At 44.4% G+C, this 13,320-nt stretch overlaps 2 protein-coding genes across 2 annotated transcripts; both read left to right on the forward strand.

Moving 5' to 3' along the window:
- Window positions 1-3,565: 3,565 nt before the first annotated feature.
- Window positions 3,566-4,090, forward strand: PFLUO_LOCUS2230 (uncharacterized protein; the record flags this gene model as incomplete). Its single annotated transcript, XM_073779349.1, has 1 exon — window positions 3,566-4,090. The coding sequence occupies one exon, from the start codon at window positions 3,566-3,568 to the stop codon at window positions 4,088-4,090; it is 525 nt and encodes a 174-aa protein (XP_073636312.1).
- A 717-nt stretch (window positions 4,091-4,807) lies between these two features.
- Window positions 4,808-5,496, forward strand: PFLUO_LOCUS2231 (uncharacterized protein; the record flags this gene model as incomplete). The annotated part of the gene is made up of 3 exons (XM_073779350.1): window positions 4,808-4,861; window positions 4,913-5,153; window positions 5,210-5,496. 3 exons carry the CDS (start codon window positions 4,808-4,810, stop codon window positions 5,494-5,496), a joined length of 582 nt encoding a protein of 193 aa, XP_073636313.1.
- Between the last annotated feature and the right edge of the window lie 7,824 nt (window positions 5,497-13,320).

A 13,320-nucleotide genomic window follows, 5' to 3' on the forward strand; every position in this document is an offset into this window, starting at 1 on the left:
GATCTATTATCGAGTCTTATCGCTCTATAGTGAAGTCAAGTGAAAGAAAAGTCGCTAGGGCTTGATGAAGAGGTGAGTAGCAGGTCCTTGACAGGAAAAATTCTAGGCGGATTGTAGAGTTTAGGTTACAGGTACAAACAAAGCCACGTAAGCAGGCTAGTCTTTCAAGCGTAGCTTGCTCCTCCTAAGCCACCGCCATATCACCTGCCAAGCACTGTCATAGCCACAAACACAGCCACGCGACGAGGGCTGCACTTCCATGTGCAGTTTGCTCCTTTGATCAGACGCTCTAGTAGGCGAATTCCCTTCGCATCAAATACCTCCTTTTCTCAACAGGAGATATGTACTAGGCAAGAATGTTCTGTGAAGCCAGTGCTGTAATATACTGTACGATGACTCGTTGAGGAGTTACATTAAACGCACTTCGGTCCTCCAGGCTTCTAGATCTAGGCTCTCGTATCTTTCATAAATCATGAAGGGCTTGGTATTATTGCTTGGTCGGTACAAAATATGTAATTTACACGACTCATATGAAGTTGAGCATGTCATGTGACTAGGGTTTCAAAGACAGTCTGTGTGTTTCCGATATGGAAGGCAATAACGGTCGCCACTGTAAGAGTCTATCCGTGGATAGCGTTCGTGTGAAAAGGGGAACTAATGGAGGCACCTCGACTTTTATTACGGACACTTTATTGGATCACAGAACCCTCGTCTCAAGCAAATGCCACCATCGCCAAATGCAACATTTCACGTAAGGAGGACTTCTAGTACTGAACGGAAAAGCCTATGTTTAGATGATGGACATTCATGAGTGGGTTGGGGCTCATAGTACCCTCTAGTATAGGATCGAGTAACCAGTCATGTATCTGGTGAACTATAATTTCGAATTCGACGTTTCAGCAAACGGTCTATCTCTAATGCAGGAACCTATAATTACGGTAATTTTGGTGATCTACTAGCAATACATCAAGAAAAAATAGTGGAGACTTTTCCTGTCCTAGTTCGGTTTAGCGCACTCTAAGTGAGGCGCTGGGAAAGAAAGCCAGTGTGTCCCAAGGGGTAAACTGTTTTCGAATTCTACTGTACCAATGGTCTGTCCATACACCCTTCTCAGATTCCGTCAACCCAGCAGGTGTGGCCAATTGGGGGTTTGCTGCACAGAATACAGTTCCTGTCGCATCTACAAATGTTCATGGCCAAGAATTTGAGGTATAAGACGTTGATAACTTTCTTGATCGATTTCTCAGAGGAAATATTTACGTGTGGCGATGCAGAGTTGCCTATCTCCTATTGCCTGCTTCATATATAATTTCAGCTGCATGAAAGTCTATCTTGTACTCAATTCACGGCACTGTACCGTGGTAAGTATAGTTTGTTTTTTCTACCGAATTCACTCGCTTGTTTCCTAGACTGAAACAATTTAACTTGTAGACTATGAATAATATCTGTCCGAGTGTTGGGTTACATGAATACGGTACTAGTGCACCAAATTTCCAGAAAGGGTTTTCAAATATGTACGTACTCTTGTAATTCATGGTTCGGCATCCTACGTTGTCGATCAGCTATGAGGCATACTACCGTACTCAAAAATCTTCGACCTAAGTGGAAATGACCTTTTGCAATCTTATCTTGGAACGCAAGGCTTATTAGGAGTGATGGTCAGCGTAGTGCGTGAAATGCTTCGCCCGTATTGTCGCTCATCCATATCCCTTGCCTGAGAAAGGATCGGATGAAGCTGCGGGAAGAAAACACAGCACTCCGCATCCATGGCGCGATAAATTCGTTTATCCCTTCATAACACGAATAGTTCGAGACCGTCTTGCGATACTTACTACAATTCTTTTCTGCCCTTGGTAAGAGGTGTAGGGTACTAACAATTTTATAGGGGTCCAATGGGGTTAGTAAGCTTATCAGACTGCATGGCCTGCGATATATAGAGAGCCTAGAAAGGTTCAAACCCCAAATTCGCCCGCTTAATAAGACAAACACCTACCCCGATTAATTATCATGCCTAAGCAAAGTTCTCACACCAATCGGCTAATGGGGTAACGATAAAATCGGGCCCATTCCTAACCATCACTGCCATACATGGCGCCCTTTTGGGCCCGTCTAGATTGAATAACGCGGAAACTTAATATTGCTGCGGCATTTAATGGAATGTCGAAGACAAGACGGCATTCTGAGTGCTATAAACATATGGCTCTCGCTCCTTTTCATTGGGTCCTCGGAAGGAAGAGGAGGGGGAGGGAGGGAATGGCGCGGGTATCCCTCTTGATTTTCGACTTGGTGAGAGCGATAGTTGGGCCGATTACTTGGGTAAATCATTTTTTCTACATCACACGCGACCCTTTCTTGGAAATTGCTCATGAATTATCCCGTATGCGGAAATTAGGGTGGAAGAATACCTGAAAATGCCCTCAAAGTTGCGTCACCCATGATGAATGGGGAGAATACATTGATTAGAGAATGCCAGTGGCGTTAACAAAGCATACCTGTGCTCCTTACGTATCGCGAGGATGCCTTTGTTTGCATATTATTCTACCAATTCTATGAGGCTATTATGTTCTGCACCCTGAAAGATCAATGTCATCCATTTGTTTTTATAAACTCTTTGATATTGGTGTGAACTAGAGAGGAAGTCTAATGTTCGTAATAGAGATGCGGCCATGATAGCCATTCTACTGGATACAATATGTTCTACTGGATACAATATGCCACTTCCGTAGAGACTGAAGACTGACGATCCCGGAAAGAATGGTATGTGTTGGGATAGACACCCACAAATTATTCTTCACCTTTGATCACTAAACTGCCCTATAGAGAATAAGAAGATCATAGTACTGGCACATACCTAAGCCCCTGACTTCACGGTATTCCTGGTCTCCAAAGAGCTGGATAGGTCACTGTGAGTAATACATAAGGGGTCCTTCTAGCTTATCTTGTGCTCAACTCAATCTTCATCCATAGGACCTGCTTCTTTTATGACACTATACTCCTCGAAATGGTGCTAAGAAACTTCCACACCGATGCCCTACAGCATCTATTTACTAAGGAGCAGCCGGATCTTCTCAATTCGATCGATACCCTCCGCTCTTAGGGTATTAGTCACTATATCTCTCTGCCTCAGATCATAGTATGTGGCGACCAGTCCTCTGGCAAGAGCTCCGTCCTTGAGGCGATATCTGGTGTTGGGTTTCCTATCAAAAGCAACCTATGTACCCGATTTCCTACCGAGCTTGTCCTCCGAAAGCATTCTGATGCTGGCGTTCGTGTATCTATCGTGCCTCATCATACACGCAGTGATGTTGAGCGACGATCACTTGGTGATTTCTGCGAAGAGTTAGATAGCTTCGAAGGTCTACCCGTCCTGATTGAAAAAGCTAAAGTGGCCATGGGAATAACGACCCACGGAAAAGACTTCTCAAATGACCTCCTGCGGGTCGAGGTGTCGGGTCCCGACCGGCCCCATTTGACCATTGTTGACCTCCCTAGGGTTATCCATTCGGAAACAAAACAATAGTCGGCCATGGATGTTCAGCTTGTCTAGGACGTCGTCCAGTCCTATATGAAAGAGCCGCGCAGCATCATCTTGGCCGTTGTGTCTGCCAAGAATGACTTTGCCAATCAAATCGTCCTCAAGCTGGCTCGAGATGCTGACCCGTCTGGGAAACGGACACTAGGCATCATAACAAAGCCTGATACCCTGGCTGCCGGGTCAGAGAGTGAAACGATGTTTGTATCGTTGGCAAAGAATCAGAATGTGGAGTTCCGGCTTGGATGGCACATCCTCAAGAACATGGACATGGAAAAAGGCCAATGGACCCTAAAACAACGTGATGCCGAGGAACAGGAGTTTTTCTCGCAGGGTATATGGAAAGATTTGCCAAGCTTACTAGTTGGCATCGGTAGCTTGCGGACGCGGCTGAGTAAGGTGCTGCTTTCGCAGATCGCTACCGAGCTACCAAGCTTGATCAGAGAGATCGAAGATAAAACCGACCACTACAGAACTCGCCTGCGAAGACTAGGTGAGCCTCGAATTACCATCGACGAGCAGAAGTCGTATCTTTTGAATATAAGCCAGTCCTTCTAGGAGCTTGTCAAAACGGCTATTGATGGCACATACAATGATCTTTTTTTTGGTGATGCCCACTCGAACAATGGATATCATAAAAGAATACGAGCCATGGTGCAGAATTCTAATGAAGAATTCGCCTAGCGTATCAGCCGACGCGGTCATTATCGACGTATCTGTGAGCCTAGTGATGGACAGAAACCGGCTAAGCACCAGGTACGTGTTACCCGTGAAGAGTATATAAAGCACATCAGCCATCTCCTTAGGAGAACCAGAGGTCGTGAGCTTCCTAGGACGTTTAATCCAATGATTGTCCGTGATCTGTTTCTGGAATAGTGCTCCCTATGGGAATAGCTGACCCGCAGCCACACGGACGGTATATGGGCTGCTACCAGAGAATTTCTCGCCCTTGTGGTCAAATATGTCACGGATGAAGCCACGTCAGCTGTAGTGATTGAAGAGATCATAGCCCTAGCTTGCAGCTCCATCAAACAAGAAATCGACACGAAGAATAGGGAGCTACTCATGCCACACTAGACAGGACATCCGATTACTTACAATCACTACTTCACGGAAACTCTGCAGAAGATCCGGACCGAGCGCTAAGAACATGAGCTCGCCAAGACCTTACAGCGGTTCTTTGGGGTTGATAGTTTGAAGGATCCCTACCGCATAGATCATTCAATCAATCTTGACCAGCTTCTCAAATCACTTATGCAACACTCAGAGCCAGATATGGTGCGGTTTGCATCGATTGAAGCGTTGGACTGTATGCTGGCTTATTACAAGGTGAGTCATAACTCGAGTTCTTTGGTGCTTTGGTCATCTAATGGAAGGCAGGTTGCACTAAAGCGGTTCGTTGATGACATTGCAAATGAAGTCGTGGAAAGTAAACTCATGTCCTCGCTGCCCCGCATCTTGTCGCCGGTGACAGTGTTCGATATGCCAGCAAATCTTATCATGAGAATTGCTGGTGAGTCGAAGGAAAGTCAAAAAACTCGTGAGCAGCTCAACAAGGAACTCCTGATCTTGACTAAAGGCTCGGAGACCTGCAAACGGTTTGTCGGAACAAAGAGTGACGGTATGTTAGCTCTCGCACCAATTCTAAGTGATTATAAGAAACTAACTTCACTGCAGAAGGTAGCCTCGATCCTCTTTTAGCGGACAACTACCTGACGACGGAGAGTAGTCATGGATTTATATATGAGGAAGTAAGATTGGATACGGAAGAATCAAATTTTTCCGATTCGTCGAATGAAATAGAGGACCCTCCTAGGGCTCTGGATGGAGCTCTTGACGAGACCGTACCCCTTCATTCAGAGGAGGAAGTCAAACCAGGCGTTAAGTCTTCGAAAAAGGCGAGCAAAAAGAAAAATAAGAACAAAAAATGCATTGCAGACATTGCTTCTCTGGAAATGCTGTGATTTCAATGGAGGTGGTAGGCATCGAAAGCAGGCTAGATCAAATGAGCAGTTCTATGTGGATGTGTTTGATGACGAACTCTATCTCAATATTGTAGTACCCCTCTATTCGATGGTGCCTAGTGTGGCAGGACGCCCTACGGACAGATAATGGTGACTAAACCACGGATCTAGAAACGGTGACTAGCCACTCTTAGAAGTGAGCCCGATGTACCGTACACGGTGCATTGCATATTACGGCATTCCTCAGTTTAATGAGGGCATCTGAAATGATTGATCTGCGCTAAGGGCTTGGCGATGGGGCCAGACGGAGTGTATGAGTATTTTTTCCGTTAAGGCGATTTCGAGAATGCATGAAACATGAAGTTATCTAATACGGAGCATATCATGTACGAGACTCTCTTACATCTACCTGTTGGTTATTAAATGTGGGAAAACTTTACTCCTTCGCGAGAAGACGGGCGCCAACCAGTGGAGTTGTTATTCGACTACCAGCTTCGGCTACCCAATTCGAAGCTGGCGTCCTCTTCAGCATGGACGTCAATTCAGGGACGAAGGTGGGACACTGGCAAGGCGGCTTGTTGACATTGCGAGACGTTCATGGCTGGTACGTTATGCGTACTGTACTCTAACATGGGGAGGCGGATTCACTTGGTTCATTGAACGCAAAAACGATCTGTACGTAGTCGGCGTCATCCACGCCGCACTGCCATCAGATCGCGACGTAGTGGATACGCTGAAACAAATCTTCTATGATGATATTTGCCGGAAGCACACTGCGTTGAAGAAGCAGCAAGTATAATGACTATGAGAACGAAAGGATGTAAAATAGCCGTTGTTAATACTACATCTGCTGTGTACTACAATAGTTGGTATAGAGCACGTATCTAGATTCTGAAAGTTGAATAGTCTAGTCGGAAATGTAATTTCTATTCAATTTTCGCTGCATCCCGGAGTTCAACCGTGGTTTGTATCAAAAGATTTAGCTAATTGTACCTGAACATTGCTTAATGGGTTATAGAATTGATGTTCACGTTGATCATCATTTGTTTAACACAAGCAGGGCTTCTCGCGGGGCGCGGTTGACTAGAGAGGTGTGGGCAAGCTCACGTAAGGTAGACCCGTGTTCAACTAGGCTGTTCACCAGACACTCCACTTATTGCTCTTGCTATAAATATTTACTCCCTGCTGCCTAGATGAAATTTATACCGGGTTATCCAATCTCGTTTTCGGTGAGCCGTTTTGGATGGAACAAGTTCTGTTTACTAGAGGCTGCGTTGACTACTCTTTCGTAAGACCGAGACCCCATATGTAAATTTTATCTTATCTTATTCGTATAGAAATGCCTATTGGAGAGTGCATTTTTTGACTATTTTTTTTTTTTTTTTTTTTTTTACTTTCACATTTACTGCATTCATACTAGTGCTATAGCAGTTTGCATCCCATAGAATTAGCCAATTTCGTCTGAGCATGACCCTTGTAAGATGCATGCCTTTGTTCACCGTCTAATGTGCACTGCAACGCGGTAATTGATATTACAAAACTTTGAGCACGACAAATAGAAAAGCTTCTCCTATTACCTACTTACCACATCTACTATAATCTAGTAGCAGTTGATACCACGTGAATCTCAAAAAGTTGAAAAGGGAAGTTTACTTTTACACACTACTGATTACGTTAACCAGGATACCGATAGTGGAAGTCATTGTAATTTTGCTACATAGTGGGAGACTAGAAATAACTCCTACCATTTTTAGGTAGTAGTTAAACTAGTATTTATGAAATTTGTGTTTAACATGCTGCAGTTATGTCAATTCCTTCGCGTATTTGAGTTGCCTAATGTGAAAGATCTACTAAAGCGAAGGGCATTTGATTGGCCTACGGTAGGCCGGGATTACGTGTACTCTATGTTTATCAGTTGAAGCTTACTCAATGTTGAATAGCTTGGCTGAATAAAGCACACCGTTAGGGCCAATTCGGCTGGACCTCCTTTATTCTGGTGGCAATCTGCTTATGCTAGAATCTAGGAACATTGTTTACCTGTTGAACAGCATATATATAACCAAAACCAACTAATGATAGTTGTATTACTACAAATTATGCAACCAGGAGCTATGGCGATAGCGGACCAATAATCTTGTTTTCACCTTTCGTTTCTACGACACTGTTTTTCCCCTACCCTCGCGAGCTATGTGTCAATTATATTTGGTTGAATATAGACCTAAATGTACTGTACTAGGTTCCCAAAACTATTATTGCCTGTACCACTATGCTATTCACAAGATGGTCCGACGAGGAAATTATCATCGTTATTTATTATACAGTCGCGACCGTTATTGCCTTCCATATCGGAGACAGAGCGATGCTTTTTCAAACCCTAATCACATGATACGCTAAACCGGATATGTTAGTTACCGTATTTAAAAAAATGGTCTGGGGATGAGTAGTACAATGCTATACTTATAAAAGGTTTATGTGACCTGTATTGTAGTGTATTATTATAGACCCAAAAATAACCACACCCCTAGGGTCTTCTCAACAACGGCGTCCGAATTTAGGCACCGACAAACCTCTGAACCCATTGCAAAATGGCACGAAACCTCGATTCCTAGCAGCGTAATATCATAGTCCATATGATACGCAGTAGGAACAGACTCACCACATCACAAATGACTAAGGTTGCGAAGTGTAGCGAGCGTTCTATCACTAACATACGCAAGAATATGCGGTTGTTCGGCAGTCCTAGGTCTCCTCCTTTCCCCCCGGTCGCCCAACAGGTGTTACTCCTGTGATGCTAGACGCTCTTTGTGACCGCCTTGCCGAAAAGCCTGGTCTATATGTCGAAGAGATGGCTATCTTTCTATAGGACGAGTTTAATATATTACCGTCATCATCTAGCATTAAGCGTGCTCTTGCCCGGGCTGGCTAGACAAAAAAGAAAGCCTAGCAGAAAGCTAAAGAATAGAACCCTCAACTACGAGATTTTTACTAGTATAAACGGTCCGAGTTTCGTTCATATCATCTAGTTTTTGTTGATGAGTCTAGATGTGATAAACGGGTGGGATATAGGCGGACCGGTTGGTCACTACTCGGCGTGACACTAGTCTAAGTGTCTAAATTCCATTGGGGCCAACGCTACCAAATACTTCTAGCCTATGCTCAAGACGGTATTATTTTGTCTCGTGTTTTTAAAGGTTCAACGGATGCTGCGTTCTTCGAATCGTTTATTAAGCAGCTTCTCTAGCATTGCGGGAGGTGGCCGGAGCCAAAATCCGTGCTTGTTATAGATAACGCATCTTTCCATCATTCGGATAGAGTCAAGCAGTTATGTTTTGACGTAGGAGTCAAATTACTATATCTGCCGCCTTACTCCCTAGATTTTAACCCTATTGAGGAGTTCTTTGCGGAACTTAAGGCTTACATCAAGAAAGCTTAGTTAGCGTATGAAGAGAATCTAGATCAAGGGTTTGATGCCTTCCTTCGACGGTGCGTGCATCATGTTAGTGCAAAACAAGAGAGCGCCGAAGGCCATTTTCGATATGTAGGTATAATGATAGAAAAGGCATGAGTGGCTGGCGTACTGAAAAGTATGTGTAGTAAGGAACACGAGCCGGGTTGCGTATGCAATAAACCCTCATAATCCACCATCGTGCTGGCTTGGTTTATTCTTCTAGTCCTCGATCAATAATACTTTGTGTTAGGAGGAAGACCCTATGTCTTGTCCTTACTCTAGAGGTTATATCTATTAGAAAATAATGTTTATGGCAAGGAAGCAAAACAAACCAAAAGTTTTCTAAAACTCTTAACAAGTTCGGTTTCATATTCGCAATATGCTCTCTCACGAGGACCTATGTTGCTGAAAGTTATCGCAACATCAAAGTCAATCCATACAATACGGTCACCAGACACTACAAGCATGTTCTTCGGGTAAATATCATGGTGATGGACAAAGGTACCATAAATCTCTTTTATGCCATTAACCGCATCGCGAAAGAGATCTTCCGAATAATTCTCGTAATTTAGTCTTTCCGCACCTGGCAAGTACTTAAGAAGGATCGCCCTTAGTTAGAATTTATCGCCGACGAAATGTTTAAGCGGTAGGTAGAAAGCGGACGGATCAATTCGATCGATGTAGCCGTGAAAAGCCAGAACAAAGCCACTATCACAAACGCCGAATTTATGAAGATTGTGATAGGCGTTTAATTCGCAGCGAAAGCGGTTTAAATCTCGACCTTTCTTTGTGTACCCTAGATCACCATTGTTATGGAACTAGTATATCAGCGTCGCCCTTAGAAGGCAACATCGTACTTACAAGCTTCATAGCATATTGCTTCCCAACCAGCTATATTTCATATATCGTGGAAGTCTTTGAGCGACTAACCTCCCTTCTGATGTCAATATCGGAGGGACCTAGCTTCAAAGAGCAAGAACTCTGCGAATGCATGGTTGTTGAGTGAGCTACATCGAGCCAAAGCGGACCGAAGGAGGTGTTAGTGAGGAAACCGGAAGGCTTGGCCGAACGACGCGCCTCCCTCCTCCAATTACGTAAGAACAATTGTCATATGACGATGTGAATCTAATCGCCCCTCATTCTTGAACCATGGTCCACATGGTCATCCTTTCGATCTTATACAACTCATGTATTTACGCGGGAACGGATGGAAACCCAAATGCAAACGCTTCTGAACTACCTCTCTATCGCCCTCCCAACGATACCAACTCAAGGGACTACACCTAGCCCAAACACTACAAATCCCTAGTACGATACGGACGACATTACTTACATTGTCCCGTGGTCAGAATTCAATTATTATACTATCATTCAACGATACGCAGAATTATTAAATACAAAGCGGATCAGGCCTGACCCTTTTACATCTCCACCTGCTCTACTTAAAGATGAAGCGACCTTCCATCTTCGTTTCTCTGATCTAGTTATGAATCGTGTTCGACGCGCCCTTCGAGCTAGGTTCGAACAGCTCTCTCCGCAGCTTGGAATACAACGGCTCTCTGAAACTACAATAGATGGAGGGGGTTCCGCGAGGATAGTTGACTAGTTCAGACCCGATGCTGCGTTTATCGTAGTTGGCGCTAGTCTCTCCACGGGTGTCAATCGAGCCCCTAGGGATTTGAAGGTGTCATAGAAGTAGAGATCATCAATGTAGTTTTCGCAGAACCTAGCAGACTAACGAGAGTACAAGCAGGTTTTGGCGCAAGTGAACTTCTATATGGACCAGCACAACGCCCGGCATAGGTTTATCCTCTCAAACCTTGAGCTTGTCGCAATCAAACGGCTGGATAGAGATGGCCGCTTAGCCGTCGCTACACCTGTCCTATAGGCCAGTGGAGGTGCTAGACGCCTCTCGGTGTTACTAGGATTATGGTATCTCGGAATGCTAGCGGCAGAAGACAATCACTAGGCTCTAGATTAGGATAAACTGGATAATGCCGAGCCTAATTCGATATGTCAGCGGTATTGATACCCAATTCTGTCAAAACTCTCCGTGAATGATTCGATTGTTTACCGCCTCTCTTTCCTATGCGTACTATTCAGGAGACGGTTATCAGCAGCGTCCCAGGATCATGAAGAAATTCCAGGTCATTTCGCGCGGGCCCAGGTACGCTAACGGAGCTAATGCTCTTGTAATCATGGCATCTGACTGATCGCGAAAGGCGACTACGCCTTAGTGCCGAGCGTTTTTTCGCCCCAAAATGGTGGAGTAAGCGTCATAAAATCCATACGATGTAGATAAAAGTAATCGTATAGGATGGATCGAAATCAGTTTCACCACCGCATGTTCTTCGAATCTTTCATGGATCCCAATGTGAAACACACTAATATATCCTTGGTCTACAGTGCGTCTCGAAACTGGTGCCACCACCTACTCTCTTCGATTGATTCTCCAGCCCCACTGCCAAGACACACTTTTCTTTATTAAGATAAGACCCGGAATATTGATATTCTAGTATCTATTTCAATACAGTGACTTGCGCTAATTATAATACGTCACTGTGTCTTGTAACTGAATTAGCGATCCAGAACAACTAGAATTCTTCAATTCTCGAGTAATGCAAACAAGTCAAACCCCCAAGCCTGTAAGGGCCTTGAGAATCTGAGGTCACTTTCTCTCTGCCACTTCCCAGGTCCAGGTGACAGTCTAGGGAGTTACTTCGTACTAGACATTGCAAATACTGACTTACATTACTGCAATTCTAGCCATGTTAGGCAACATACTAACTACTAGAGTTTTTTAGTCGTAGGGGATCAAATGTATAAATAGTGGCGGGTAAAAAAAGGGGACTATTTAAGCGATGTAAGCGAGGGTTTTCCAACGACCCAGCTGCGCCACTTCGGGTCCAGGTTTTTTTATTATTGCCTACAACTCACTTATGACCGCCAGGTGGCCTTCTCAACAAAAATACAAAGCTACATGACCTCGGTAGCCAGGCGGCCAAATTACTGGATTAATATGCCTGATACAGATTATGACTTAGAATATCTCGCGGCCTCGAGGCACAGTTCTATGGCCTCTCTTTTAGGTCGGTCGTTTGCAGATTCGTGCTAGAGACAACAGCTGACAAGCTTGTAGAATATTCAAAGCCGAGAGACACCCATTCTCGTTTCCTCGCCTTACCATTTGAGCTTCGAAACAAGATAATCAAATACACCATCAGCTCTACATACTCCACACACGAGCTCGAGGCATGGCAAAAGCTTCAACGCACTGGATATCGTACAGGATGGGAGATAAAGCCGGAGGACTTCACTATCAGTTCGACTGGTCTCAAATGCCATTCCATGACGTCGTTCAATCTTGCTCTTGTGAATAAGCAACTTCGGCATGAGGCATTCAGCATCATCTTTCGGAATGCGACTGTTTGCATTCATGTCCATATACCCAGATACGGACCATTTACCAAAATCCCGAAAGGCATATCTAAAGTCTATCGCATTCTTCGCGAGTATTCGATGCTACTAGAACTGGCACGCGATATCACCATAATCGTTGATCCACAGCCTAGCCAGATACCCGAAGTCGGACTCGACCTGGTCCCTGCCTTGTACGCAATATTTCGGGACAGCAGAACTTTCTGGTTCTACTTGTTAATGCTATGCATTGTACTTCTGGTGATATGCATCGTTATCCCAGTTGCCGGTATTGTTCGACTCGCTATACGAATTTCCGAGACTGTGTATTTTCAAGGAAAACGGCACACTGATCTTCAAGCTCTTGTTGATCTTCTCATGCAGGCGCCTAGGAACGGCACACATATGAAGATTATTGTATATCTGGAGCATTTGCATCTGCAAGATCTCGCAATTGTCCTCGGTTTACTAGGATTGCGATGTGGGCCCACTACGTTAGAGGAGGTTTGGGCTTCCTGGCATCCGTATGATATAGGCCGACATGATATGAATGAAGAGTATGGAAAACTCTACAAAAATTTAGTGATGTCTGCTGCGGAGCAGGCTGGATGCATGGAGATTCTCAGTATTGCTCCGGAATTTGACGTTGATAAGACCGACGAGGGGGATGTTCGTGGCACTCAGTACATCGGGAGGACCAGAAGAACCTGGACAGATAACTATAATGTTGAGTTAGTAATAGATTGACACTAGAATAGATCTCATCTAAGTTAGTCCCAGAGTCTCTCCGACACTTATAATGATCTCTGTCCGTCTTCTCACCTCAACCACCGAATAGGGCTCGTGCTAGGCTTCCCTTTACCAAAAAGCCGAACAAATGGCCGGAAATTCTTTTTTCCGGTGATCATCACTCGGAATCTAGCAGTTCAGAGGTGTCTACGAAGTAGCTGTGAATACCA

Source organism: Penicillium psychrofluorescens (genome assembly GCF_964197705.1).
Source record: "Penicillium psychrofluorescens genome assembly, chromosome: 2".
Taxonomy (NCBI): Eukaryota; Fungi; Ascomycota; class Eurotiomycetes; order Eurotiales; family Aspergillaceae; genus Penicillium; species Penicillium psychrofluorescens.